Below are 22,172 nucleotides of genomic sequence, written 5' to 3'. Positions count from 1 at the left end.
ACTCTCAAATGAGTCCTTGGTGGGGACACTCAGAGGGGACACTGGGGCCCAGGAGGGGTGCCTGGAGCAGGCCCTGGGGAGGCTGGAGGTCGCTGGGTGTCCCCAAGGGTCACTTGGGGGGGGACATTTGGGGGGGGCATTTGGGGGGGGGGGGGGTCCCGTCCCCGCGCTGCCTCCCCCGTCCGCCAGGGGGCGCCGCAGGGGCCGCGCGGCCCCGCCCCCTTTGGCGTCACGTGCCCCTGCGCGCGCCGCGGCCGCGGTGCATTGTGGGGCCGCAAAGATGGCGGCGCTCAGCGCGGGCCGGGCGGCGGCGGCGGTGAGGGAGGGGCGGGAGAGGGGGCCGTGAGGGGAGAAGGGGCTCAGCGATGGGGTCTGAGGGGGCAGAATGAAGGGGGAGATCGCAAAGGGGTGAACGGTCGGGCTGGGGGTGGTCAAACGGGGTCTGACCTTATCCTTCACTGCGGCTCACCCCGAGTGAGGCGTGAGGGGTCGGGCTGGGCTGGGGGTGTCCGTGAGGGCTCGGGGTGGTGTCCGTGAGGGCTGGGAAGGCTCGGGGGGGTCAGTGTGGGGCAGGGTGTGAGGTCAGGGCTGCGGAGTGTCAGTTTGGGGGTGTCCGGTTCGGGCTGGGTGTGAGGGGGGTCATTTTGGGGGGACACTGTGGGAGGGCTGCAGGGCCAGGCTGGCCCGGGGTTTACTTTGGGCTGGGAGTAACGCGGAAAGGGGGAGGATTTTGGGGGTGGGGGGGCACCCCCTGACGGGGCTTTCTGACCTCTGACACCCCCAGGGCCTCCTCCGCGCCCAGAGCCTCGGGGTGTGGAGGGGTCTGGGAACCTCGGCCGCCCTCCTGCAGCAAGCGCAGGCCAAGGTGAGGAGGGGCTGAGGGAGGAACGGGGAATTGGGGGGGGAAAAAGGGGGCTCAGGGGGAACCCTGTGGCTCTGCACAAGTCCCTGACAGGAGGGGGCAGCCGGGGGGGTCGGGCTCTGCTCGCAGGGAACAGGGACAGGAGGAGAGGGAACGGCCTCAGGCTGGGCCAGGTGTTGGGATATCGGGAAAATTCCTCCTGGGAAGGGCTGTCCAGCTCTGGCAGTGGTGCAATCCCCGTCCCTGCAGGGATTTAACATCCATGTGGATGTGGCACTTGGGGACATGGGTCAAGGGTGGCCTGGGCAGTGCTGGGGGGTCTCGGAGGTTTTTCCCAGCAGGAAGATTCCCTGATTCCATGTGGAATATTGCTGAGGATGCTGAGGGAAGGGCTCAGCCCTGAATGTCTGCGTGACCTTGAGCCAGGCCTAGCACTGCCCTTCCCTGGCCTTTGCCTGCTGATATTTAATCACTGCCCAGGAGCCCCAGTTTGTGCCCTGGAAATTTGATTCTGGGATATTCAAGCTCCTGATTCAGGATTCTCAGCTTTCCTTTCCCCCTTCCCACTGGAATTCTGGAGTCTGTCTTGCCTGGCTCCTGGTATTGTGGGGGAATTCCCTGTGGATCCCCGAGGCTGGATGAGTGAGATCCATGCTGGAACCAGCTCCCAGCAGGGAATTCCAGCCTGAGCAAGGCGGGATCGGTGGGAGGAGGGTGTTGAAGTAGGAAGCAGCCATGGAAGGGGGGAAAAAGGGAACATCCCGGGAAGGATCAGCGAGGCTCTTTGGTGGTCTGGGCCACAAAAATGGGCTTTGGCAAAATTCCCTGAGATCCTGAGGGCAGGGAGGAGGAATGAGGGAATTGAGGAAAGCTGGGCTGGGCTGGGAGCTCGCAGGAATTCCGCTGGGCAGAGGGAGAGGTTATTTCTGGAGGTGCTGAGTGAGGGAAAGGTCTCTCCGTGGTGTCGGGTGTGCTCAGGGCCGGGGGCACCCCCAGGGTGGCCTCGGGACAGGGACTGAGGGGGGGAGGGGTCACATCCCCAATCCTGGGGTGGGTTTGGGCCCCTCAGGACAAGACTTGGAGGGGCTGGAGCGTGTCCAGGGAAAGGGTCTGGAGCTGCAGGAGAGGCTGAGGGAGCTGGGAAAGGGGCTCAGCCTGGAGCAAAGGAGGCTCAGGGGGGACCTTGTGGCTCTGCACAAGTCCCTGACAGGAGGGGGCAGCTGGGGGGGGTTGGGAACAGCCTCAAGCTGTGCCAGGTGGGATATTGGGAATTTTCCTCCTGGGAAGGGCAGTGGTGGAGTCCCCATGCCCGGAGGGATTTCCCCACCCTATGGATGTGGCACTTGGGGATGAGTCCCCTGTCCCCGTGGGTGTGGACGTTCCTCAGGCGCCCTCCCCCAGCTCGGGGTGGATGGGGGGGTCCGGTTTGGGGCTGGCTTTTGGGGTGAGGCCGCCCTGACCGCGCCGGCTCTCCGCAGTCCCACAATGCCAAGGCCGAGGGCACGTTCCAGGTGACGATGCTGCCGGGGGACGGTGTGGGGCCGGAGCTCATGCACTCGGTCAAGGAGGTCTTCAAGGTACGGCCACGTCCTGGGGACACGAGCAGCAGCTGTCCCCGAGTGTCCCCGAGTGTCCCCGAGTGTCCCCGAGTGTCCCTGGGTGTCCCCGAGTGTCCCTGAGTGTCCCTGAGTGTCCCTGAGTGTCTCTGTGTGTCCCCAAGTGTCCCCAAGTGTCTGTGTGTCCCTGTGTGTCCCCGAGTGTCCCTGTGTGTCCCCGAGTGTCCCCAAGTGTCCACAAGTGTCCCTGAGTGTCTCCAAGTGTCTGAGTGTCCCCGAGTGTCCCTGAGTGTCCCCAAGTGCCCCCAAGTGTCCCCGAGTGTCCCCAATGTCACTGGGTGTCCCTGAGTGCCCCCGAGTGCCCCTGTGCCGTCTGTCCCCACTGGTGCTGCCCACGGGCAGAGGGGTAGTCCCCATTCCTGGAGAGATTTGTCTTGGATATTGGGAAAATTCCTCCTGGAAAGGGATGGGGGGAGTCCCCATTCCTGGAGGGATTTAAGTTGGACATGGAGAAAATTCCTCCTGGAAAAACGGGGAGTCCCCATCCCTGGAGGGATTTAAGTTGGACATGGAGAAAATTCCTCCTGGAAAAACGAGGAGTCTCCATCCCTGGAGGGATTTAGCAGCCCTGTGTTTGTGGCACTTGGGGACATCCCCAGTGGTGGCCTGGGCAGTGCTGGCGAGGCCTCGGAGAGCTTTCCCAACCTCAGTATTCCATGATTTTATCACCGTTCCTTTGGGACCAAAGGGACCCAGAGGTCCAACCGTGCCGGTTCCCTCCTCTCCCCGAGCAGGGCCCTGGCCGGTGCAGGGCTCCGTATCCCCGTCGGTGTCCCCGAGGCTCCCCAGGTGACACCGGGCGCCTCTGTCCCCGTCACAGGCCGGCGGCGTCCCCGTGGTCTTCGACGAGCACCACCTGAGCGAGGTGCAGAACACGGCGTCCGAGGAGAAGCTGGATCGGGTCGTGGATTCCATGAAGGAGAGCAAGGTCGCCCTCATCGGTGAGGAGAGGCCTGAGGAGTGTGGCCTTGTCCTTGTGAGGAGGTCACACCTGGAACCCTGGGGAAGGAGCTGGGAAAGGGGCTGGAGCTGCAGGAGAGGCTGAGGGAGCTGGGAAAGGGGCTGGAGCTGCAGGAGAGGCTGAGGGAGCTGGGAAAGGGTCTGGAGCTGCAGGAGGGGCTGAGGGAGCTGGGAAAGGGTCTGGAGCTGCAGGAGGGGCTGAGGGAGCTGGGAAAGGGTCTGGAGCTGCAGGAGAGGCTGAGGGAGCTGGGAAAGGGGCTGGAGCTGCAGGAGAGGCTGAGGGAGCTGGGAAAGGGGCTGGAGCTGCAGGAGAGGCTGAGGGAGCTGGGAAAGGGGCTGGAGCTGCAGGAGAGGCTGAGGGAGCTGGGAAAGGGTCTGGAGCTGCAGGAGAAGCTGAGGGAGCTGGGAAAGGGGCTGGAGCTGCAGGAGAGGCTGAGGGAGCTGGGAAAGGGGCTGGAGCTGCAGGAGAGGCTGAGGGAGCTGGGAAAGGGGCTCAGCCTGGAGAAAAGAGGGATCAGGAGGGACCTTGTGGCTCTGCACAACTCCCTGAAATCTTGGAGCCAGGTTGGAGTCGGGATCTGCTCGCAGGGAACAGGGACAGGAGGAGAGGGAACGGCCTCGGGCTGGGCCAGGGGAGGTTGGTGTGGGATTTTGGGAATACTCCCCTGTGTCCTCATCCCGTTCTGTGTCCTGCAGGGAAGATCCACACACCCATGGAGTACAAGGGAGACCTGGCGTCCTATGACATGAGGCTCAGGTGAGGGAGGGCCCCACTCACCTGCCAGGTGCTGGGAAAATTAATTAATTAATCATTAATGAGTTATGGGAGAAGAGGAAAATCCCAAGGGATCGCACGTGGGCTGGGAAAGAAAATTCCCGAGGGACCATTGTGAGGTCTCCCTGTTCAGTGGGATCCTGGAGAGGGGGTGGTCCCAGGGACTTGTAGGGAAGGGTCTCTGGGGAAAAAACCATTAATTATTAATTAAGGAGTTATTGAGAGGCAGAGTTCCTGAGGGATTCTGTGTGGCTTGGAACACAAAATTCCTGAGGGACCATCCATGGTCAGGAGCTGTCCCTGTAGGGCCATCCTGCTTTTCTGGGAATTCTGGACATGGTGGAGTTGCCCCCCGTATTTGTCACTGGGAAAACCCCGTTAATTAATAATTAATAAGTTATTGGGAAGCAGAATTCCCTGAGGGACCAGGAGCTGCCCCTGCTCACCGTGGGATCCTGGAGGGGGGTGAGGGTGACCCCAGCCGTGTCCGGTGAGCCCGGAGCAGCCCCGGGCGAGCCCATCCCGCTGCCCCTTCCCAGGAGGAAGCTGGACCTGTTTGCCAACGTGGTGCACGTGAAGAGTCTCCCGGGATACCAGACCCGGCACAACAACCTGGACCTGGTGATCATCCGGGAGCAGACGGAAGGCGAGTACAGCTCCCTGGAGCACGAGGTACGGACAGCCCTCGGCCACGGAGGCAGCTTGGGAATGCTGGGAATGTTCCCCTGGAGAAGGGAAAACTCCAGGGGATCCTCAGAGTCCTTAAAGGGGCTCCAGGAGAGCTGCAGAGGGATGTGGGAGAAGGGATTTGGGACAGGAGCCAGGGAATGGCTTCCCAGTGGGAAAGGGAAAAGCTTGGGCTGGGATGTTGGGAAGGAATTGCTGGGAATGGAATTGCCAGAGCAGCTGGGGGTGCCCCTGGATCCCTGGGAATGTCCAAGGCAAGGCTGGACACTGGGGCTTGGATCCACCTGGGATAGTGGGAGGTGTCCCTGCCCATGGATGGAGTGGGATGGGATGGGATGGGATTTAAGGTCCTTTCCCACCCAAAGCATTCCCGGATTCTGGAGCCCCTCTGCTCTGGAGGCAGCTGGGAGAGCTGGGAATGTTGCCCTGGAGAAGGGAAGGAGGCAGGGAGAGCTGCGAGCCCCTTGCAGGGCCTCAAGGGGCTCCAGGAGAGCTGCAGAGGGACTGGGGCCAAGGGCTGGAGGGACAGGAGGCAGGGAATGGCTTCCCAGTGGGAAAGGGGAGCTTGGGCTGGGATGTTGGGAAGGAATTGCTGGGAATGGGATTCCCAGAGCAGCTGGGGCTGCCCCTGGATCCCTGGCAGTGCCCAAGGCCAGGCTGGAGCCACCTGGGATGGTGGGAGGTGTCCCTGGCTGGAATGGGATGAGCTCTGAGGTCTCTCCAACCCAAACCATTCCATGATTCCTTGATTCCCTGCTCAGCACGCTGTGGACCTGCCTGGAGCAATGGAGTTGGGGGAATATTTGGGGATGAGGACACAGCTCCACTGAGGACTGGGGTGGCTGCAGGGGGGATAATGCCTGGAAAAAGGGACAAAGGGACATGGATGTTGTCCTGGATTAACTCCACAGCTCCCCCCTTCTCCTGGGGTCCTCCCACTTCCCTGTGGGGAGGAGAACAGGAAAGAAAAGGCAAACCTGGGTTGAGATTAGAACAATTTAATAACTGAAACAAAATTCCAGTGATAAGAAGTATTTAATTGGAAAACTACTGACGATAAGAATAATTAACCATAACTATAAATGCATGGAAGAATTACACATACAGCAGATCATAAATACAATTCCAGTGCTAAGGACAGGGAGACAGACAGACCCCAAGGCAGGACAGGTGCTGGGGACACGCTGGGGTGGCCGTGCCAGGTGTGTGACCCCCCCTGTCCCCCCCCAGAGCGTCAAGGGCGTGATCGAGTGCCTGAAGATCATCACCAGGGCCAAGTCCCAGCGCATCGCCAAGTTCGCCTTCGACTACGCCACCAAGAAGGGCCGGGCCAAGGTCACAGCTGTGCACAAGGCCAACATCATGTGAGTGTCCCTGTCACCCCCCTGTCACCCCCCTGTCACCCCCCTGTCACCCCCCGTCCCCTCAGGGACCGGCCCTCGGCCCTGCCCGCATCGCCTTCTATAGAGAGCGGTGTGACCTCAGCGAGGGGCTGGCACCTGCCAGTGCCCAGAGGGGCTCCAGGACACCTAGGAGGGACTTGGGACACGGCCTGGAGTGGCAGGAGAAGGGGCAATGGCTTCAGCTTGGGTGGGATGTTGGGAAGGAATTGCTGGCTGGGAGGGTGGGCAGGGGCTGGGCTGGAATTGCCAGAGCAGCTGGGGCTGCCCCTGGATCCCTGGGAATGTCCAAGGCCAGGCTGGAGCACCCTGGGACAGTGGGAGGTGTCCCTGCCCATGGAATCCATAAACTTTGAAGGTCCCTCCCCAGCAGAACCATTCCATGACTCTGTGATCCTGCTCCGTGCCGGGCTGGGTGAGGGAGAGCAGGATTTCCCTGGGACTGGAGGTTTTCCCTCTCTCTGCTACCAGGAGTGAGCAGGACTCTGCCCCCCCTGGGGCTGCTGCTGATCAGAGTTATTGATAACCCAGGGTCCAGATATTCCCAGTGCAGCCTCTCCCTAACAGCCCCGTCACCCCTCCCCATGGATTGTGGGATCATTGGCTTGGGGTCAATCCTGCAGAATCCCGAGCTCCCCAGCTCTGGAGTCAGCCCCGATGGGGGCACCTGGACAGCTCCTCCTGCTCCTCCCACCTGGAACAAACCCCTTCCTCATCAGGGAGAGGGGGGGGAAAAGCAGGATGAGAGCCCCAAGTGATGTCCCAGATCCCAGTTCCAGCTGGATCCCTGCAGCCTTTAGGATTTCCCTGCTGTCCCGCCGACCCTTCCCGCTGTTCCTGCCGCAGGAAGCTGGGGGATGGGCTGTTCCTGCAGTGCTGCAAGGAGGTGGCTGAGCTGTACCCCAAGATCAAATTCGACACCATGATCATCGACAACTGCTGCATGCAGGTGAGCCACGGGACAGGCCACGGCCCTGGGCCACACCCGAGGCTGTGGCCCCATCCCTGCTCCCTTCCCACCCTGAGGAGCTGGAACCTCCAAAGCTGGGCACACCTGGTGCCAGGGTTGTGCCTGTGCCAGGCAGGAGCCCTCCCAGCATTCCCAGCATTCCCAGTATTCCCAGCTCGGTCTCAGCTGGCCCTGCACACCCTGTGGCTCCAGGGCCATCCCAGTGTTGCTCCCAGTGCTCCTCCCGGGGGGAATTTGGGGGGGTTTGGCCACGGCGGGTTCTGCTGCTCACCTGGCTTGGTGACCTGGCTTCCTGCAGCCTCACTGGGGCTGGGCGTGTTCATATCCCTAAAAACTGCCCTTTGCATCCCTAAAAACCCCTAATCCCATCGCTGCTGCTCCAGGCGGTTGTGCCAAGCGTGGAACGATTTGGATCGGAAACACCTTGGAGCTCATCCAGCCCCACCACACCTGGGCTCTGCCCCCTGTCCCGGTGTGGGCTTGAGCTTCCCCCAGGTGTTCCCGGCCTCACCTGCCCCATCCCCATTCCCATCCCAGCTGGTGCAGAATCCCTACCAGTTCGATGTCCTGGTGATGCCCAACCTCTACGGGAACATTGTGGACAACTTGGCCGCGGGGCTGGTGGGCGGCGCCGGCGTCGTGCCCGGCGAGAGCTACAGCGCCGAGTACGCCGTGTTCGAGATGGTGAGGAGGGCGATCCCAGCGGGGAATTCCCAAGGCTGGGAGAGTGGGATGATCCCGTCACCGTGCCCTCTGTCCCGCAGGGAGCCCGGCACCCCTTCGCCCAGGCCGTGGGCAGGAACATCGCCAACCCCACGGCCATGCTGCTGTCGGCCTCCAACATGCTGCGGCACCTCAAGTACGTGCTGGGCTGCGAGGGGGAGTTTTGAGGGGGTTCTGAGGGGCTCATCCTGTGTTTCCCACTCTTTTCCAGCCTGGAATACCACTCCAACATGATCTCGGACGCGGTGAAGAAGGTGATCAAAGGTGGCAAAGTGAGTGCGGGGCGATGGGTAGGGCTGGTGCTGCCGGTGCCGCGTCCTCGCGAGGCTCCGGCTCCTCTCCTCTCTCCAGCCGGGATTCCGGCTCCTCTCCTCTCTCCAGCTGGAATCTCGGGCCCACAGCTGCATCCAGCCCCTGCGGTCACATCCTGGCGAGGGAGGGACTTCTGGCATGGCCCTGTTCCCACCTGGGTCCTGGCAGGGCATTCAGGGACCTTTCCATGGCCCCATTACCCACCCCAGGTCCTGGCAGGGAGCTCAGGGGATGTTCCACAGCCCCATCCCCGCCGCAGGTCCTGGCAGGGTGATGAAGGGTGGCCGCGCTCTCTCTCTCTCTCTCTCCTGTCCTGTCCCCCTCCCAGCCGATTCCCTCCGTTCACCGCGGCCTTTCCCCGTTTCTCCCCCTCCCTGTGTTGGATTTGCAGGTCCGGACTCGGGACTTGGGCGGTTACTCCACCACTTCTGACTTCGTCAAGTCCGTCATTGACAACCTGCACCCCCACTATGGGGCTTAGGACCCCCGGCAGCTCCCCCAGCGCCTCAGCCCCCTCCCCAAACCCCTCCCTGCCCCCCCGGCTGCCCCAGTGCCCCCAGGGAGGAGGGTGGCCCCGTAACCCCAGGAATCCTTTTCCTTCCCCCACCCCATCTCCCGGCGAGGGTTGCTCCATGGAGGGGGCCAGTGCGGATTTTGGGGTTCACTGGGGTGGCCTGGGGGGAACGGGGCAGCGCCCCAAACTCATAGGCAGCTCCTGTTGGGACCACCGTGGCTGTGGGACCCCATTCCCATGGGATCCCTGTGACTCTGGGACCCCATTCCTATGGGATCCTTATGACTCTGGGACCCCATTCCCATGGGATCCCTGTGACCGTGGGACCCCATTCCCATGGGATCCCTGTGACTGTCAGACCCCATTCCTATGGGATCCTTATGACTCTGGGACCCCATTCCCGTGGGATCCCTGTGACTGTGGGACCAGTGTGGTTGTGGGATCCTCATGACCATGGGACCATCGTGACCATGGGACCCCCATTCCCGTGGGACCCATCCCATCCAGCTTTTAGCAATAAGCAGGGTCATGTCCCCCACCCTCCACCCTCTTGGCAGCTGCTGGCACAGGGTCCCCATGCGGGTGGCCTTGGGGCCATTCCGGACCTGGGACAGGGTGGGGAGCTGCACTCTGTGCCCCCCAATCCGGGGGAATTGGGGTTTCCCAGTGCTCTGAGCTGCACCTGGGAGGTGACCCCATAACCCTGTGGCCCCGTGGGACCAGGCCTGGTGCCCCCCCGGGGCTGTGACCGCGCTGTGCTCTGTATCCTGCTTTGCTAATAAAGGGTCCAACGCTTCCGCCCTGCCCTGGGGGGACTCACGGCTTTGGGGGGCTGGGGCTGCTCTAAACTGGGGAGGGGGGGCAACGCTAAAAGCAGAGCCCAAACAGGACGCTGGGGCACCCCTAAGCTGGCACAGGGGGCCATCAACCCCTCCCTGAGGCACAGGGACCATTTGGGGGGCACAGAGGGCTCCAGGGAGCCCGATCCCGCAGTGCCACGGCCCCCCTGGGGCGGGGGGACCCCGCAGTTGCAGGGTCCCCTCCTGCTCCCTAACCTCCCGTCTCCTTGCAGGTGCGCACGGCGGACATGGGGGGCTACTCCACCTCCATGGATTTCACCCAGGCCGTGATCGCTGCCCTGGAGGTGTAGTGTCCCTCACCCCGTCCCCCCGGCGACTCCAATAAAAGCGGCCTCAAGTGGCCTCAGGCGTGACCGCGCTGCCGTCGTGTCCCTGGGCCCCGGGGCAGGCTGCTGGTGACAGGGTGACCCCCGTGGGGACAGCCTGGCCACCCCCTGCCACGGAGCAGGACAGGAGGGATCAGCAACAACCTCAGCCCTTTATTGGGGTTTGGGCACCCCGAGCAGGGCCTCTCCCCTGCACTGCACAGGCTGGGGTGGGGCACGGCCTGGGGACAGGGCCTGGGGACAGGGCCTGGGGACAGCCCCGTGCAGCCCAGGGTCCCCTGGGAAGGGGACACGGCCTGGGGACAGCCCCGTGCAGGCCAAGATCCCCTGGAAGGGGACAGCCCCGTTGGAAGTTCCACTGTGTAAGGCACAGTCCAGTCCAGTCCAGGGGCTGCTGGTGGCCAGAGGGACTCACCCAGGCCACAAGGGGCCGTGCCACGTTCCGAGTGGCCGCTAGGACACGGCAGTGCCGGGCAAGCGGCCCCTGCCCGCTCCCATCCATCCGTCAGTCCGTCAGTCTGTCAGTCCATGTGCGGGAGCTCCCGCCCCAGCCCTGCTCTCTAATCCTCCTCTGAGTCCCGGGCCGCTGCCTTCTTCTTCTTCTTCTTTTTCTTCTTCTTCTCCTCCTCCTCCTCCTGCTCGGCCTCCACCATGATTTTCCTTTTCTTCTTGGGCAATGGCTCCTCCTCCTCCTCCTCTTCCTCCACCCCGTTCTCCTCAGGCTCTGCCTCCGCTTCCGACTCCTCCGGCTGCTGCTGCTTCTTTTTCTTCTTCTTCTTGGCTCCCACGTCGTTCTCCTGTGGGGAGCCCCACATCAGCTCTGCCCCCCACACCCCGCCTGGCACCAGGAGGATCCAGGCAGCCCCAAAACCCCCCAGGAGGGTCTCACCCCCATCCCCCCCTCACCTCCGTCTCCATCACCGAGTTTTCCGTCCCCTCCTCGGCAGCCGCCGCCAGGGCCTCCAGCCGCCGCTTCTCCCGCTTCTTCCTCTTCTTCTCCTTCTTCTCCTGCCTCCTCTTCACCTCAGCCACCACCTCGTTGGCCTGGGGGGACACACGGGGGATGTGAGCGAGGGGAGGGTCCCAGGGTCTGTCCCCACCCCCAGCACCGGTCGGATCAGACTCATTAAATCAGTCTTTGGCCTCCACGATGGGTCAGGATGGCACAGTGACATCACCTCCGACACGGGCCCTCACCCTCATCACCATCAGCACCTTCATCACCTCACCCTCATCTTCATCCCCTTCACCACCATCCTCCATCATCTTCATCCCCACAACACCTCCATTGTTTGCATCTCTCTCAGCACCTCACCTCCATCCCCTTCTTCACCTTGCCACCACCTTCATCTCCCCCTACACCTCCCCTCCATCTGCCTCCACTGATCACCCTCACCGCTCTTCTTCATCCCTCAGCGTCCCCACCACCTCCTCTTCCTCCTCACCTCCACCACAGCCTCCTTCATCACCTCCAGGTTCTTGCGGGGCGGCTCCCCAGTCTCGTAGAAGGCCAAGCGCTCCTCCACCTGCTCCCGCAGCTTGTCCCCGAACACGCTGGTGGGGACCTCTGCAGGGAGGGGGACAGGGGGGGCTCAGAACCCACCCTGCACCCCCCAAACCCCCCAAGTCCCCCCCGTGCTCTGCTCAGCCCAGAGGAGTCACCATTCACACGGGGTGAAATGCTGTTGACGAAAAATGTTCCCATCACGGCAGAGCGGCCCTGACAGCACCCGAGCGCCCTCCCCGTGCCCAACTGAGCACCAGGTGACCGTGCCCATGCTGGCCAGGCCTGTGCCCCCTAAAAGCCCCCCCTGAGAGCCCCCAAAACCCACCTGAGAAGCAGTCGATGCGTGAGGCGATCGTGCACTTGTTGGCCAGGTAGCGCGAGATCCGCCCCTTGTTCTTGGCGGCCGCGCGCCCGATGAAGGTGGAGTGGAAGATGAGGCCGTACTTGGGGGTGTTCCCCCGCGTCTTCAGCGCCCTGCGAGGGGCCGGGGAAAGGGGTCAGGACCCCTGAATGCAGCCCCAACCCACAGACAGACCCTCCCCACCCCGTCACAGCCACAGTACCTGAACAGCGCCTTCTCGGCGCCCAGGATCTGCACCGTCGACGCCGGGTACTTGGCCAGGTTGGTCAGGCTGCCGGCGTGGGAAATCAGCCGGGCGCCCACCTGGGGGACAGCACGGGGTGGGGGTCACAGGTGGCCCTGGAGTCCCCAAGGGCACACAGAGCCTCCCCCCCCAGGCCAGGGATCAGCAGTGGAAGTGTCAGCAGCACGGCTCAGTGGATTGACAGATTCACTCTGACATCATCTCCGCGGCCGGGGAGGTGACGGGGGGTCCCCGGGGGCACTCACCACCTCCCCGATGAGGGCTGACAGGCTGGGGGCCACCTGGCTCATCTTGGAGCGCAGGTACTCCTGCAGCCCCTTGCGGTACTCGGACAGCGAGATGACGCGGCGGGAGAAGCTCTCGATGTTGATGAGGTCCAGCGGGGAGATGTCCATCCCTGGGGGTGGCACGGGATGAGCGGTGGCACTGACCACGTGTCCAGGCCCCCCCGAGCCCCTCAGAGCCCCCCTCACCCATGGAGGAGCGGGAGGCCTCCAGGATGGCCTGGGCCTTGGCGCTGTCCATGACAATCTCCTCCAGCCCCTCCAGGCTCTCCTCGCTCAGCTCCCGGCGGTTCCCGATGAATTTGGCCACCCGGCAGTACATGGAGTTCTCGGGGACGATCTTGATCAGCTCCGGGAAGTGATACCCGTACCACTCCCTGTGGGGATGAGAACAGTGTCAGCCACAGCTCTGAGTGTCCCCCCAGGCCACCCCTCTGTGTTCCACGTGTCCCCCCAGGTCCACGCCATGGCCCCATGGCCTGGCCAGTGGCCCTCGGGGAGCTGCTGTCCCTCCCCGGTCTGTACAGGCGGCCGGAGCGCTGGCGGCTGTCTGTGGTAAGCATGGGGAGGAGAGACCCCCAAACCCTCTAAACCCCCCCCAAATTTGTCCCGACTGACCGGACGCGCATGGAGAAGGTGTTGATGTCCTTGTCCAGCTGGTCCAGCAAGCTGATGGACTGGATGATCATGTTGTCCACCCTGTGCACGTTGAACTTCACCTTGGCCCGGGAGTAGCTGTGGCCGAGCCCCAGCTGGGCCTTGGCCGCCGACTGCGCTGTGAGGCCTCGGACCAGCGCCGGGAAGTGCAGCCGGATCCCTGCAGGGAGGGACACGGGGTCACCATGTGGGGACAGCGCTGCCCACACACGCACGGACACACACACGGACACTAAGCTGTCACCACGTGCAGCCCCAGGGACACCAACAATGGCACTGTGTCCCCCAACTCCTGACCCCTCCCATGGAACCCCAACCAAGCAAGGACCCCACCGAGGTGTCCCCTGTCCCCCCTGTCCCCACTCACCGCGCATGAGCTCGGCCACGACGCCCCCGGTCTGACACTGCACCCCCAACTCCTCCAGCACGGCCGCGCCCATCTTGGCATCGCCCACCCCCAGCACCACCTTCTTCCTCTTGGGGGGCAGCGCCGTGTCCAGCAGCAGCCGCAGGTCCTCGTGCAGGACCCCTGCAGGAGAGGGAGCGGTCAGGGCGGCCCGGAGGTGCCCGCGGGAGGGGGGTCCCGGTGCCCCGGCCCCGCACTCACCCTCGGACACGGCGTTCATGTTCTCCAGCGCGCTCTGCGCCGAGCGGAACGGCGAGAACGCCACGAGCTTCACCATGTTGTGGAACTTGCCCAGCGTCAGGACGCTCTCCTCCACCTGCGGGGGAATCGGGGTGGAGCCGGGGGGCTCCGGTCACGGCCGGGCACGGGGAACGAGCGCTGCGAACAGCCCCGGCTGCGGCCCCGCCCGGCGCCCCCAGGCCTTCCCCGCCGCTTCCCTCCCAGCCCAGTCTCCTCGCCCCCCGGCTCCCCGCTCCCATTCCGGTTTCCCCCGCTTCTCCCCGCACCTCCCCGGTCCCCGTTCTCCTCCTTCTACCTCCCCAACCCGATCCTGCTCCTCCCCGTTCCCGCTCCCGCTGTTCCGCCCCCCCATTGCCGGTCCCGTACCTGCGGCAGCAGGAGGCCGATCTCCTCCACCTCTCGCACGGCGAACAGCGCGTATCCGGCCGCATGTTCGAACAGCACGTGCAGCAGCACCTGCGGCACCGGGGTCTCCGCTCACCGGGGGCGGCACCAGGGTCGCGCTCCCGCCCATCCCCGCGCCCGCCGCCCCACCGGCGCGCCCGGCCCGGCTCAACGCGACTCCCCCGGCCTCCTTCAGGCCCCGGCCCGTCCCGATGCGGTCGGAAGGGGCTCCTGGGCCCCCCCCCAGTACCGATGGCGTCGGATGCGGCCCCGGCCCGTCCCTCACTCACCATCGTCCTCCCGCCGCCGCCGCCGCCCGGAACTGACGCCGTGTCCCCGCCGGAACCCCGGCTCCTCCCTCCTCCACCAATCAGCGCCCACTGCGCCGCGCCCTCCGCCAATCAGCATGGGCTACCCATGAAGGACCCGCCCGGCAGCCAATCAGGCAGAGGAGGGCTTGGCCCCGCCTCTCAGCGGCGCCTACCAATCAGAACAGGGAAGGGGCGTTTCCTCCCGCCTTTTCCTGCGCACCAGCCAATGGGAGCCGCGCGCGCGCGCCAGCCCCGCCCCTTCCCGCGCGGTTTGATGGGCGCGCGGCCGCACGTGGCGGGAGCCGCCGCCCCGAGGGTCCCCCCGGTGCCCGCCCGGAGCCCCCGCCCGGCCCCGTGTCCCCTCTGGGACCCCCAGCACCCCCCAAGTGTCCCCCTGCTCCCACCCGGGACCCCCAAATGTCCCCCAGAGCTCTAGCCCGCGGCGCCATGCCAGGATCCCCGAATGTCCCCGTGGTTCCATCCCGGGGCTCTCTTGTGACCCCCGCGCTCCTCCCGGGACTCCCAGTGCCCCTCCCGGATCCCTCCTGTGACCCCCGCACCCCTTCCGTGACCCTCCTGCGCTCCCCCCTGGCCCCTCCCGGGGCGCCCGGGGTCCCCCCCAGTGCCCTCCCAGTCCCTTTCTATGCTCCCCAGTGTCCCTCGGGGCTCCCCCCGGTCCCCTCCCGTGTCCCCCGCAGTGTCCCCGCCCCGGTGCCAGCTCCAGGCGCAGGAAGCACGTCCAGGGAAGTTTTATTGGATGGCAGGAGCACGGGGGGGCCGCAGCCCCGGCCCCACGGGGGTCCCGAGGGGGGGGAGGGGGGGATCTGTAGTGTCCGAGAGCAGCGCGGGGGGCCCGGATCCCCCCGGGAGAAGCGGCTCCGGCTCCCACCCGCGAGTGGGGCCGGGGTGGGGGGGGAAGCGGAGAGTCCCAAAGGGGGGGACAGCGGGGGCGGGGGTCCCTCGGGAGTGGCTCAGGCGACGAAGTGCTGGCGGAGGTGCTGGAGCAGGTCGGGGGTGAGCAGCACCCGGTGGGCCTGGCCGTGGCCCGGCGCGCACGGGATCGTCACCCGCCCGCACAGCGCCGGGCCCTGCGCCTGCTCCTGCTTGGCCTGCGGGGACAGCCGGGCCCGCTCAGACGGGGCCCCCGCACCACCCCCCTGCACCCCCGGGATGGGATGTGGTGGCTGTCACGGGGTGCCGGGCTGGAGCCGGGGCTCCTCACCCACCTGCTCCCTTGGGAATGGGGGGTGCCTCGGGATTGGGGTTTGTCAAAACAGGGGGGCCCTCGAGGGAGGTTGGGGATCAGGAACAGGGGTCCCTTGGGATTGGGGTCCCTCAGGATAGGGGGACTGGTGTCTGTCAGGATTGGGGTTCCTCGGAATTGGGGTTCCCTCAGGAAAGAGGGTCCTTTGGGATTGAGGGGCCCTGAGGAATGGGGGTTTCTTGTGAGTGGCGTCCCTTGGAATCGGGGTTGCCTCAGGCATGGGGGTCCCTCAGGACTGGGGGGATCCTTTGGGATCAGGGTTCCCTCAGGAATGGGGACTCCTTGGGATTGGGGGTCCCTCAGGATGGGGGATTCCTCGGGATCGGGGTCTCACCTTCAGGAAGGAGGAGGACGGGAAGGTGCCGAAGGTGGTGGAGATGCCAGCGCCCGGCTGCTGCTGGACCATCTCCCTCAGTGTGTCGTCCTGGGGGGGAGCCACGGCAAGGTCACCCCAAAATCCACCCCATGGTGTCCCTTGTCACCCCCCAGAGCCCCTCACCCACCCCTGGAGACAAGGCAGAGGGGTCAAACCCGACTGTTTAGGGAGGAGAATGGGAACGGGCAGCACCTTGTCCCCTCAGTGCCACCAGGTGCCACCAGCCTCAGCCTGGGGGTCTGCGGGGCTGGGCCGGGGATGCCACCGGGTGCCCCAGCCCGGGGAAGGCCCTTGCTCACCTTCAGGGTGTCGATGGAGTTCTTGAGGGCGCAGAGCCGGGCCGTCTGCTCCAGCAGCCGCGCCGACGAGCTCCTCGCTGCGGGCAACGGGAAGGGACGGATGGGCCGTGGTGGGCACGGACACAGCTGAGCAGCTGTGACCCCCCTCGGGTCAGTACCAGGGGGTTTGGGGCATTTGGAACTCCTCACGTTGGTACCGGGTGGGTTTTGGAGGGTTTTGATCTCCTCAGGTTGTTACCGGAGAGTTTGGGAGTTTTTACCTTCTCAGGTTGTTACCGAGGAGTTTTGGGGAGTTTGACCTCCCCTAATTGGTACTGGGTGGCTTTGGGGATGTTTTGACCTCCTCAGGTTGGTACCAGAGGATTTTGGGGGGGTTTCACCTCTTTGGGTTGGTACCAGGGGTGTTTTGGGAGTTGATACTGGGAGGGGTTTGGACCTGAGGTGTTTGACCTTCTCATGGTGGTACCAGGGGGCTTCAGGGGGTTTCGACCTCCTCAGGTTGGTACCTGAGAGCTTTTGGGGGAGTTTGATGTCCTTGGGTTGGTACCAAGGGATTTCACGGGGTTTTGACCACCTCAGGTTGGTATCTGTGGGGTTTTGGAGGGGTTTGACCTCCTTGGATTAGCACCAGGGAGGGTTTCAGGGGTTTTGGGTGTTGAGGGGCTCCCCAGCAGGGAGAAGCTGGACCACCCCAGAGCAGCTCAGCCGCTGGACGCTGAGCCACATGTCCCCAACACACCAATGGCCCTGGCCAGGGGGACAGGGCTGAGCACTGTGGGGACACAGGATTGTCCCCCTCAACCCAAACACCCCACAAACCTGCCACCAGAACAGCGCCCTCACCCTGGATCCCACCCCACAGCGAGCCCCGCTCCGGTTGGAGACGTTGCTGCCGGTCCCTCCACGGGCAGAGGGACAACGCAGAGGTGACAAAGCCCCCCCCCCAGCACCAGAGAATGTTTGTGTAGGACCTACTGGATTTGCTCTGCCTCATGTCCACCACCTTGGCGTTGGCGCTGAGCTGGTAGAGGGTCTCCAGCAGCTGCGTGGTCTTGCGGTACAGGGTCTGCGTGGGCAGCGCCTCGCCCGGCCGGTCGCGGGGCACGGCCACCCGCGGCACCTGCAGCGGGGCCAGGCTGGCCAGCTCCATCTTCATCTGCGCGCCCTGGGATCCACGGGAAACGCCAGTTAGGGACAGGGAAAGGGGGCAAACACCGGGAAAACGTAAGGGGGAGAAGAGGGCAGGGGGAAAAATGGGGTGGAAGCGGAAAATCGGGGGATAAAAGCTAAAGCCAGCAAGGTGTGGGTCTGGCAGGGGTGGGAGTAGGGACAGTCCCGGGAAGTGGCACCCATGGGAAGGTGACATGGGGGTTGCAAGTGGGACTGGTTGGATTTGGGAGTTGTGGCCCAGTGAGCTGCTCCATGACAGCCATGAATATCCATTAGAATAGCTGGTTAATTGGATTAGCTGCTGCCGTGCCAATTCCTCATGGGGTGTCCATCAATCAATCAATCAAGTTGTGTCAGTGGCATCTGGACAGAGGGGACCAGGGCTGGCAGGGACATCACCAGCACCCCCAGTTCCCCCAGTTCCACCAGCATTGCCAGCTCCCAGTGCTGACCCTGCTGTCAGCCCCTTCCCCTACAGCCCACCAGACGTGGGGCAGTCGGAGCCTGTTCTCCAGCTCATCCCACATGGCGCCCGGATCCCATCCCACAGGGATCAAACCCCGTTCCCCCGACCTTGAGCAGGTTGTTCTCATTCTTGAGGTGTTTCAGGGAGAGCTGGAGGGCATCGATCTGCTGGAGCAGGAGGGGTGAATCCTTCACCTGGACGGGGCCGGAGCCGCCTCCCGGCACCTGCCCGGCACCGACACCTGCGGATGGGCACCGACCATCAGCGGTGCCACCCGTGACGGTGGCACGGGGACACGGCGTGCTGTCACCAACACGTGGCACCTCCCTGGAGAAGTCCTGGCTTCCACCAGCCCCTTCCCAAGGATCTCCAGGTGGGCGTCACCCCACTCCACATCCGGCACGGTTCCATGCTCATCCCTCCCTTCCCAACCCTCTGGAGCCACCAGCCGTGAACTCCCAGAGCCGGCAGCATCTGAGCAGGACCCGGATCCTTCCCCTGCTCCCAAACGGAGCCGTGTCCCAGGCTTTGGGTGTCCTGGGATATTGTTTCCCCCGTGCACTGGGGGCTGCATGCGGGGTGTGTCCGTACCTCGCTGCTGTTCCTCTGCAGCACAGGGAGAGGGGCCGGGAGAGACAAGAAAAAGCAGGATTAAAGCCCCGGATTGGGCGGGAGAGGAGCTGTGGCTGGAGCAACTCCCATCTCCCACGGCCACATTCGGGACCGACCCCATTCCCAGCAGCTGGGAGTGACCCAAGCAGGACCCATGCATGGCTCCCCCAGAGCCAGGGGTTTGGCACAGAGCTCCTGGGCTGCTCCCGCTCCTTTGGGAACAAGAATGTGCCAGGAGGATTCCTGGGAGCCAGGGCTGGGAATGTGGGAGAGGCTGCGGCTCCACGAGCGCCAGGAGCTGCTGCTGTGGGAGCACCATTCCCAAATTCCCGGGCACACATCATGCCCAGACCTCCTGTGCCAGGAGGGCATCCCGGCCCCATTCCAGCCGTGTCCAGGGATGCCGGTCACTCACCTCCAGCGATGCCGGACACGATGGAGGCCACGCCTGAGGCCGGGGCCCCCCGCAGCCCCTCAATCGTCCGCTTGGACTGGTTGTTCAGGCGCTGCTTCAGCTCCACCTTCTCCGACTCCAGCTGGTCGATGTCGGCTTGGAGAGCATCCATGGTCTCCTCAAATTCCCTGGGAAGAGCACACGGAGGGACATGTGAGGCCAGGGATGCTGCTCGTCCTGGACCCCTCGTCCTGTCCCTCCAGGCCTTGGCCCCAGTCCCTCTGCAGCTCTCCTGGAGCCCCTTTAGGCCCTGCAAGGGGCTCGCAGCTCTCCCTGGCTCCTTCCCTTCTCCAGGGCAACATTCCCAGCTCTCCCAGCTGCCTCCAGAGCAGAGGGGATCCAGCCCTCAGAGGATCTCCATGGCCTCCTCTGGATGAGCTCCATCAGCTCCACACCCCCAGCCCCATTCCAAACTCACTTCTCCTTCTTTTTGAGCAGCGTCTGGGTCTCATCCAGCTTGGTCTGGATTTTTTCCACGCGGTCATCCGCGTCCTTGGATGCGCTGTCCAGCTTCTTCTCCAGGAGGCTGAGCCGCACGTTGGCCTCGCTGAGCTCCTCGCCCTGGAGCAGCAGGGAGGGAATCAGGGAGCTCCAGGGAGCCCCCAAATCACCCAATTCCCACACTGGAACCCAGGAACAGCTCCCGGCTCTGGCCCTGCACACCCCAGAACGTGGTAGGGGCAGGATCTGGATGGCAGCACCTCCCTACCCAGGGGAAGAACATTCCCAGGAGATCTGGATGGGACTTGGGATCACCATCTCCATAGGCAGGAAGTCACCAGGAGTGTGGAGGTGAATCCCACAGCAGCCGGGAAGGCAGGGGTGGGTGAGGGACAGGCAGGGATCGATGAGGGATGGGCAGGGATGGGTGAGGGATGGGCAGGGATCAGTGAGGAACACCTTACCTTGATCTTGAGGGACTTCTTCAGCTCCTTGATGACCGTCTCCCTGTCCTCCAGCTTCAGCCCCAGCCCCTCGGCATCCGTGATCTCCGCCCGCAGCGCGGCCGCCCGGAGCTCCGCCGGCGGCGTGGGCTGCACCGGGACCAGCGGGAGAACCGGGATTTTAGGAAGAATCCCAGACAGCAGCAGCTGCCCAGCTCCCTGCCCCGTGTCACCCACAGCCTCCTGGTGACCGCGGACAGTGACGGAACAGAGCCCGGCCCACCTTGTTCTGCGGGCGGTCGGCGTCGTACTCGCCCTCCTGCATGGCCGTGGCCATCTTGTTCATGGTGGCCATGAGGATGCTGCAGGACTGGCGCAGGCACTCGTAGGGATTGATGCCCTGGGAGCCGTAGATCTGGGAAGGATGGGAAGGATCTGGCTGGTGGACCTGGGCTGGGCTCACAGCCCCCAACCCACATCCCACAGCTGGGGTTTCCCTCTGATGGTTAAAATGTCCCTCTGATGGTTAAGAATCATCCTTAAAATCCACATCCAACGCAAAACCTTTTCACTTCCGTCAGCAAATCCAACCAACAAAACCCCAAAAATTCCCGACACAAAAATCAAAGGATTGTCATCCCAAAACTGAACAGAAGCAGAAAATCTACACAAAATCCACCCCTTGTCTCTTCAGTAATTACACTCAAATCAACACAAAATCCGGAGACCCCACATCCATCGTGTCCAGCAAAAGAGCTGAGGGGGCTGAGGGGGCTCAGCTTGGAGAAAAGGAGGCTCAGGGGGGACCTTCCCCCCTCTCTACAAGAATTCCCCGCGATCATTCCCCTCTGTGGAATACGGGAATAGGGACGGGATCCCCCACCACACCCCCTCAGCGAGGCCACGGAGCCGCAGGGACAGCACAGGGCAGGGGACTGCGCATCCCTGCGGCATTCCCCGGCCGCATTCCCAGCTGGGAACGGTGGGAAGGATGTGCCATTCCCAGAAGGATGTCCCACCTGCTCGCTGACTTTGAAGGCCAGCTCCTCGAGGCGCGGGGCCGGCAGCCCCTCGTTCTCGGCCAGCGGCGCGATCAGCTGCGCCCCGGCCGCCGCCACCTCCTGCAGCACGGCCACCACCCACGTCAGGTGCTTCCGGCATTCCAGCAGCGTGTCCGACACCTGGCAGGGCAGAGCGGGATGAGTGGGAATGGCACGGGCACGTGGACTCCTGGAATCCGCACGCCCCGGTGTGACAGCGGCTGCTGGAGCGTCGCTGGGATTGGGGAAAATAAGGGAAGGATGGAAGGAAACGGGTCCTGGATGTGAAGCCAGGTCTCCATCCGAGATGGGAACACAAATCCAGAGATGCCACATCCATCGTGTCCAGGGAAGGAGTCCCGGGAGCTGCTGAGGGAGCTGGGAAAGGGGCTCAGGCTGGAGCAAAGGAGGCTCAGGGGGGACCTTGTGGCTCTGCACAAGTCCCTGACAGGAGGGGGCAGCCGGGGGGGGATCGGACTCTGCTCGCAGGGAACAGGGACAGGAGGAGAGGGAACGGCCTCAGGCTGGGCCAGGTATTGGGATATCGGGAAAATTCCTCCTGGGAAGGGCTGTCCAGCCTGGCACAGCTGCCCAGGGCAGGGTGGAGTCCCCATCCCTGTGGATTTAGCATCCGTGTGGATGTGGCACTTGGGGACATGGGGTTGTGCTGGCTTTGGCAGTGCTGGGGGAACTCAAGGGTCTCCGAGAGAATTTCCAACCTAAACCAGTCCCTGATTCCATGATCCCAGCTCAGCTCACCCTGAGCTGCTGCCCAGCTTCCCCAGTGCGTTTGCTGCCGGCCCAGTGCATCCCACAGCTCCCAGTTTGTGCCTGAGGGGTGTCCCTGCCCCGCTCACCTGCGCTCCGAAGCCCAGGGCCGCGGGAATTCCCGGCGCATCCGTGCCCGGCATGCGGCGCCGGATCTTCTTGCAGAACTGGCGGATGTCGCTGCAGGACGTCTCCAGGTCCTTGAGCAGGATGGCCAGGTCGGCTGCCTCCTGCCCAGCCTGGGGACACAGAGAGACCTCAGAGGGACACGGGGACACAGAGGGACCTCAGAGGGACAAGGGGACAGAGGGACATGGGGTTAGAGGACCTTAGAGGAACGTGGGGACACAAAGGGACATGGGGTCACAGAGGGAGCTCAGAGGGACACAGGGACCTCAGAGGGTCATGGGGAGAGAGAGGGACCTTAGAGGGACATGGGG

The 22,172-nt window shown here is 64.0% G+C and overlaps 3 protein-coding genes across 8 annotated transcripts in view; 1 reads left to right on the top strand and 2 right to left on the bottom strand.

Moving 5' to 3' along the window:
• Nucleotides 1-238: 238 nt before the first annotated feature.
• On the top strand, nt 239-10,032 carry IDH3B (isocitrate dehydrogenase (NAD(+)) 3 non-catalytic subunit beta). 3 transcript variants are annotated; one of them, XM_082282093.1, is made up of 12 exons: nt 239-316; nt 785-865; nt 2,341-2,439; nt 3,299-3,419; nt 4,135-4,195; nt 4,753-4,885; nt 6,131-6,264; nt 7,147-7,249; nt 7,808-7,954; nt 8,035-8,129; nt 8,205-8,265; nt 9,892-10,032. In XM_082282093.1, the coding sequence occupies exons 1-12, from the start codon at nt 281-283 to the stop codon at nt 9,967-9,969; spliced, it is 1,149 nt and encodes a 382-aa protein (XP_082138219.1). In that variant the 5' UTR covers nt 239-280; the 3' UTR covers nt 9,970-10,032. The 3 variants fall into 3 exon arrangements, with proteins under 3 accessions (XP_082138219.1, XP_082138221.1, XP_082138220.1); XM_082282095.1 differs by lacking the exon at nt 9,892-10,032 and adding an exon at nt 8,697-8,801; XM_082282094.1 differs by having other exon boundaries at nt 266-313.
• A 106-nt stretch (nt 10,033-10,138) lies between these two features.
• Nucleotides 10,139-14,399, bottom strand: NOP56 (NOP56 ribonucleoprotein). 2 transcript variants are annotated; one of them, XR_014226417.1, is made up of 13 exons: nt 14,379-14,399; nt 14,071-14,160; nt 13,666-13,780; nt 13,426-13,587; nt 13,020-13,218; nt 12,591-12,778; nt 12,363-12,514; nt 12,076-12,176; nt 11,838-11,986; nt 11,451-11,572; nt 10,912-11,049; nt 10,302-10,802; nt 10,139-10,226 (listed from the first exon to the last, which is right to left on the bottom strand). XR_014226417.1 is itself a non-coding variant. In XM_082282092.1 (12 exons), exons 1-12 carry the CDS (start codon nt 14,379-14,381, stop codon nt 10,566-10,568), a joined length of 1,656 nt encoding a protein of 551 aa, XP_082138218.1. In that variant the 5' UTR covers nt 14,382-14,399; the 3' UTR covers nt 10,139-10,565. The 2 variants fall into 2 exon arrangements, 1 of the variants encoding a protein (XP_082138218.1); XM_082282092.1 differs by having other exon boundaries at nt 10,139-10,802.
• Nucleotides 14,400-15,138: 739 nt separating this feature from the next.
• Nucleotides 15,139-22,172, bottom strand: part of DCTN1 (dynactin subunit 1) — a 49,175-nt gene continuing 42,141 nt past the window's right edge. For 2 of the 3 annotated variants that reach the window (XM_082282380.1, XM_082282381.1), the window contains exons 18-29: nt 21,822-21,971; nt 20,944-21,105; nt 20,208-20,339; nt 19,946-20,074; nt 19,459-19,601; nt 19,002-19,168; nt 18,566-18,580; nt 18,082-18,215; nt 17,314-17,503; nt 16,339-16,415; nt 15,998-16,087; nt 15,139-15,508 (exon numbers count right to left, since the gene is read on the bottom strand). In XM_082282380.1, coding sequence (XP_082138506.1) covers nt 15,371-15,508; nt 15,998-16,087; nt 16,339-16,415; nt 17,314-17,503; nt 18,082-18,215; nt 18,566-18,580; nt 19,002-19,168; nt 19,459-19,601; nt 19,946-20,074; nt 20,208-20,339; nt 20,944-21,105; nt 21,822-21,971 — 1,527 coding nt within the window. In that variant the 3' untranslated portion in view covers nt 15,139-15,370. The remainder of the gene's footprint in view (nt 15,509-15,997; nt 16,088-16,338; nt 16,416-17,313; nt 17,504-18,081; nt 18,216-18,565; nt 18,581-19,001; nt 19,169-19,458; nt 19,602-19,945; nt 20,075-20,207; nt 20,340-20,943; nt 21,106-21,821; nt 21,972-22,172) is intronic. The other variant, XM_082282382.1, reaches the window with a different exon arrangement.

Source organism: Coloeus monedula, assembly GCF_965178545.1.
Source record: "Coloeus monedula genome assembly, chromosome: 5".
NCBI lineage: Eukaryota > Metazoa > Chordata > Aves > Passeriformes > Corvidae > Coloeus > Coloeus monedula.
This window is presented reverse-complemented; position numbering and strand designations above follow the sequence as displayed.

What these genes read in the sequence shown, in the direction of transcription:
- IDH3B (XM_082282095.1), top strand. Translation starts at nt 281, where the DNA reads ATGGCGGCGCTCAGCGCGGGCCGGGCGGCGGCGGCG. An exon ending in CGGTCAAGGAGGTCTTCAAG is followed by an intron (nt 2,440 to 3,298) that starts GTACGGCCACGT and finishes TCCCCGTCACAG; the next exon opens with GCCGGCGGCGTCCCCGTGGT. An exon ending in GTGCACAAGGCCAACATCAT is followed by an intron (nt 6,265 to 7,146) that starts GTGAGTGTCCCT and finishes TTCCTGCCGCAG; the next exon opens with GAAGCTGGGGGATGGGCTGT.
- NOP56 (XM_082282092.1), bottom strand. An exon ending in ACCTTCTCCATGCGCGTCCG is followed by an intron (nt 12,779 to 13,019) that starts GTCAGTCGGGAC and finishes TCATCCCCACAG; the next exon opens with GGAGTGGTACGGGTATCACT. An exon ending in CAGCCCTCATCGGGGAGGTG is followed by an intron (nt 12,177 to 12,362) that starts GTGAGTGCCCCC and finishes GCTGTCCCCCAG; the next exon opens with GTGGGCGCCCGGCTGATTTC.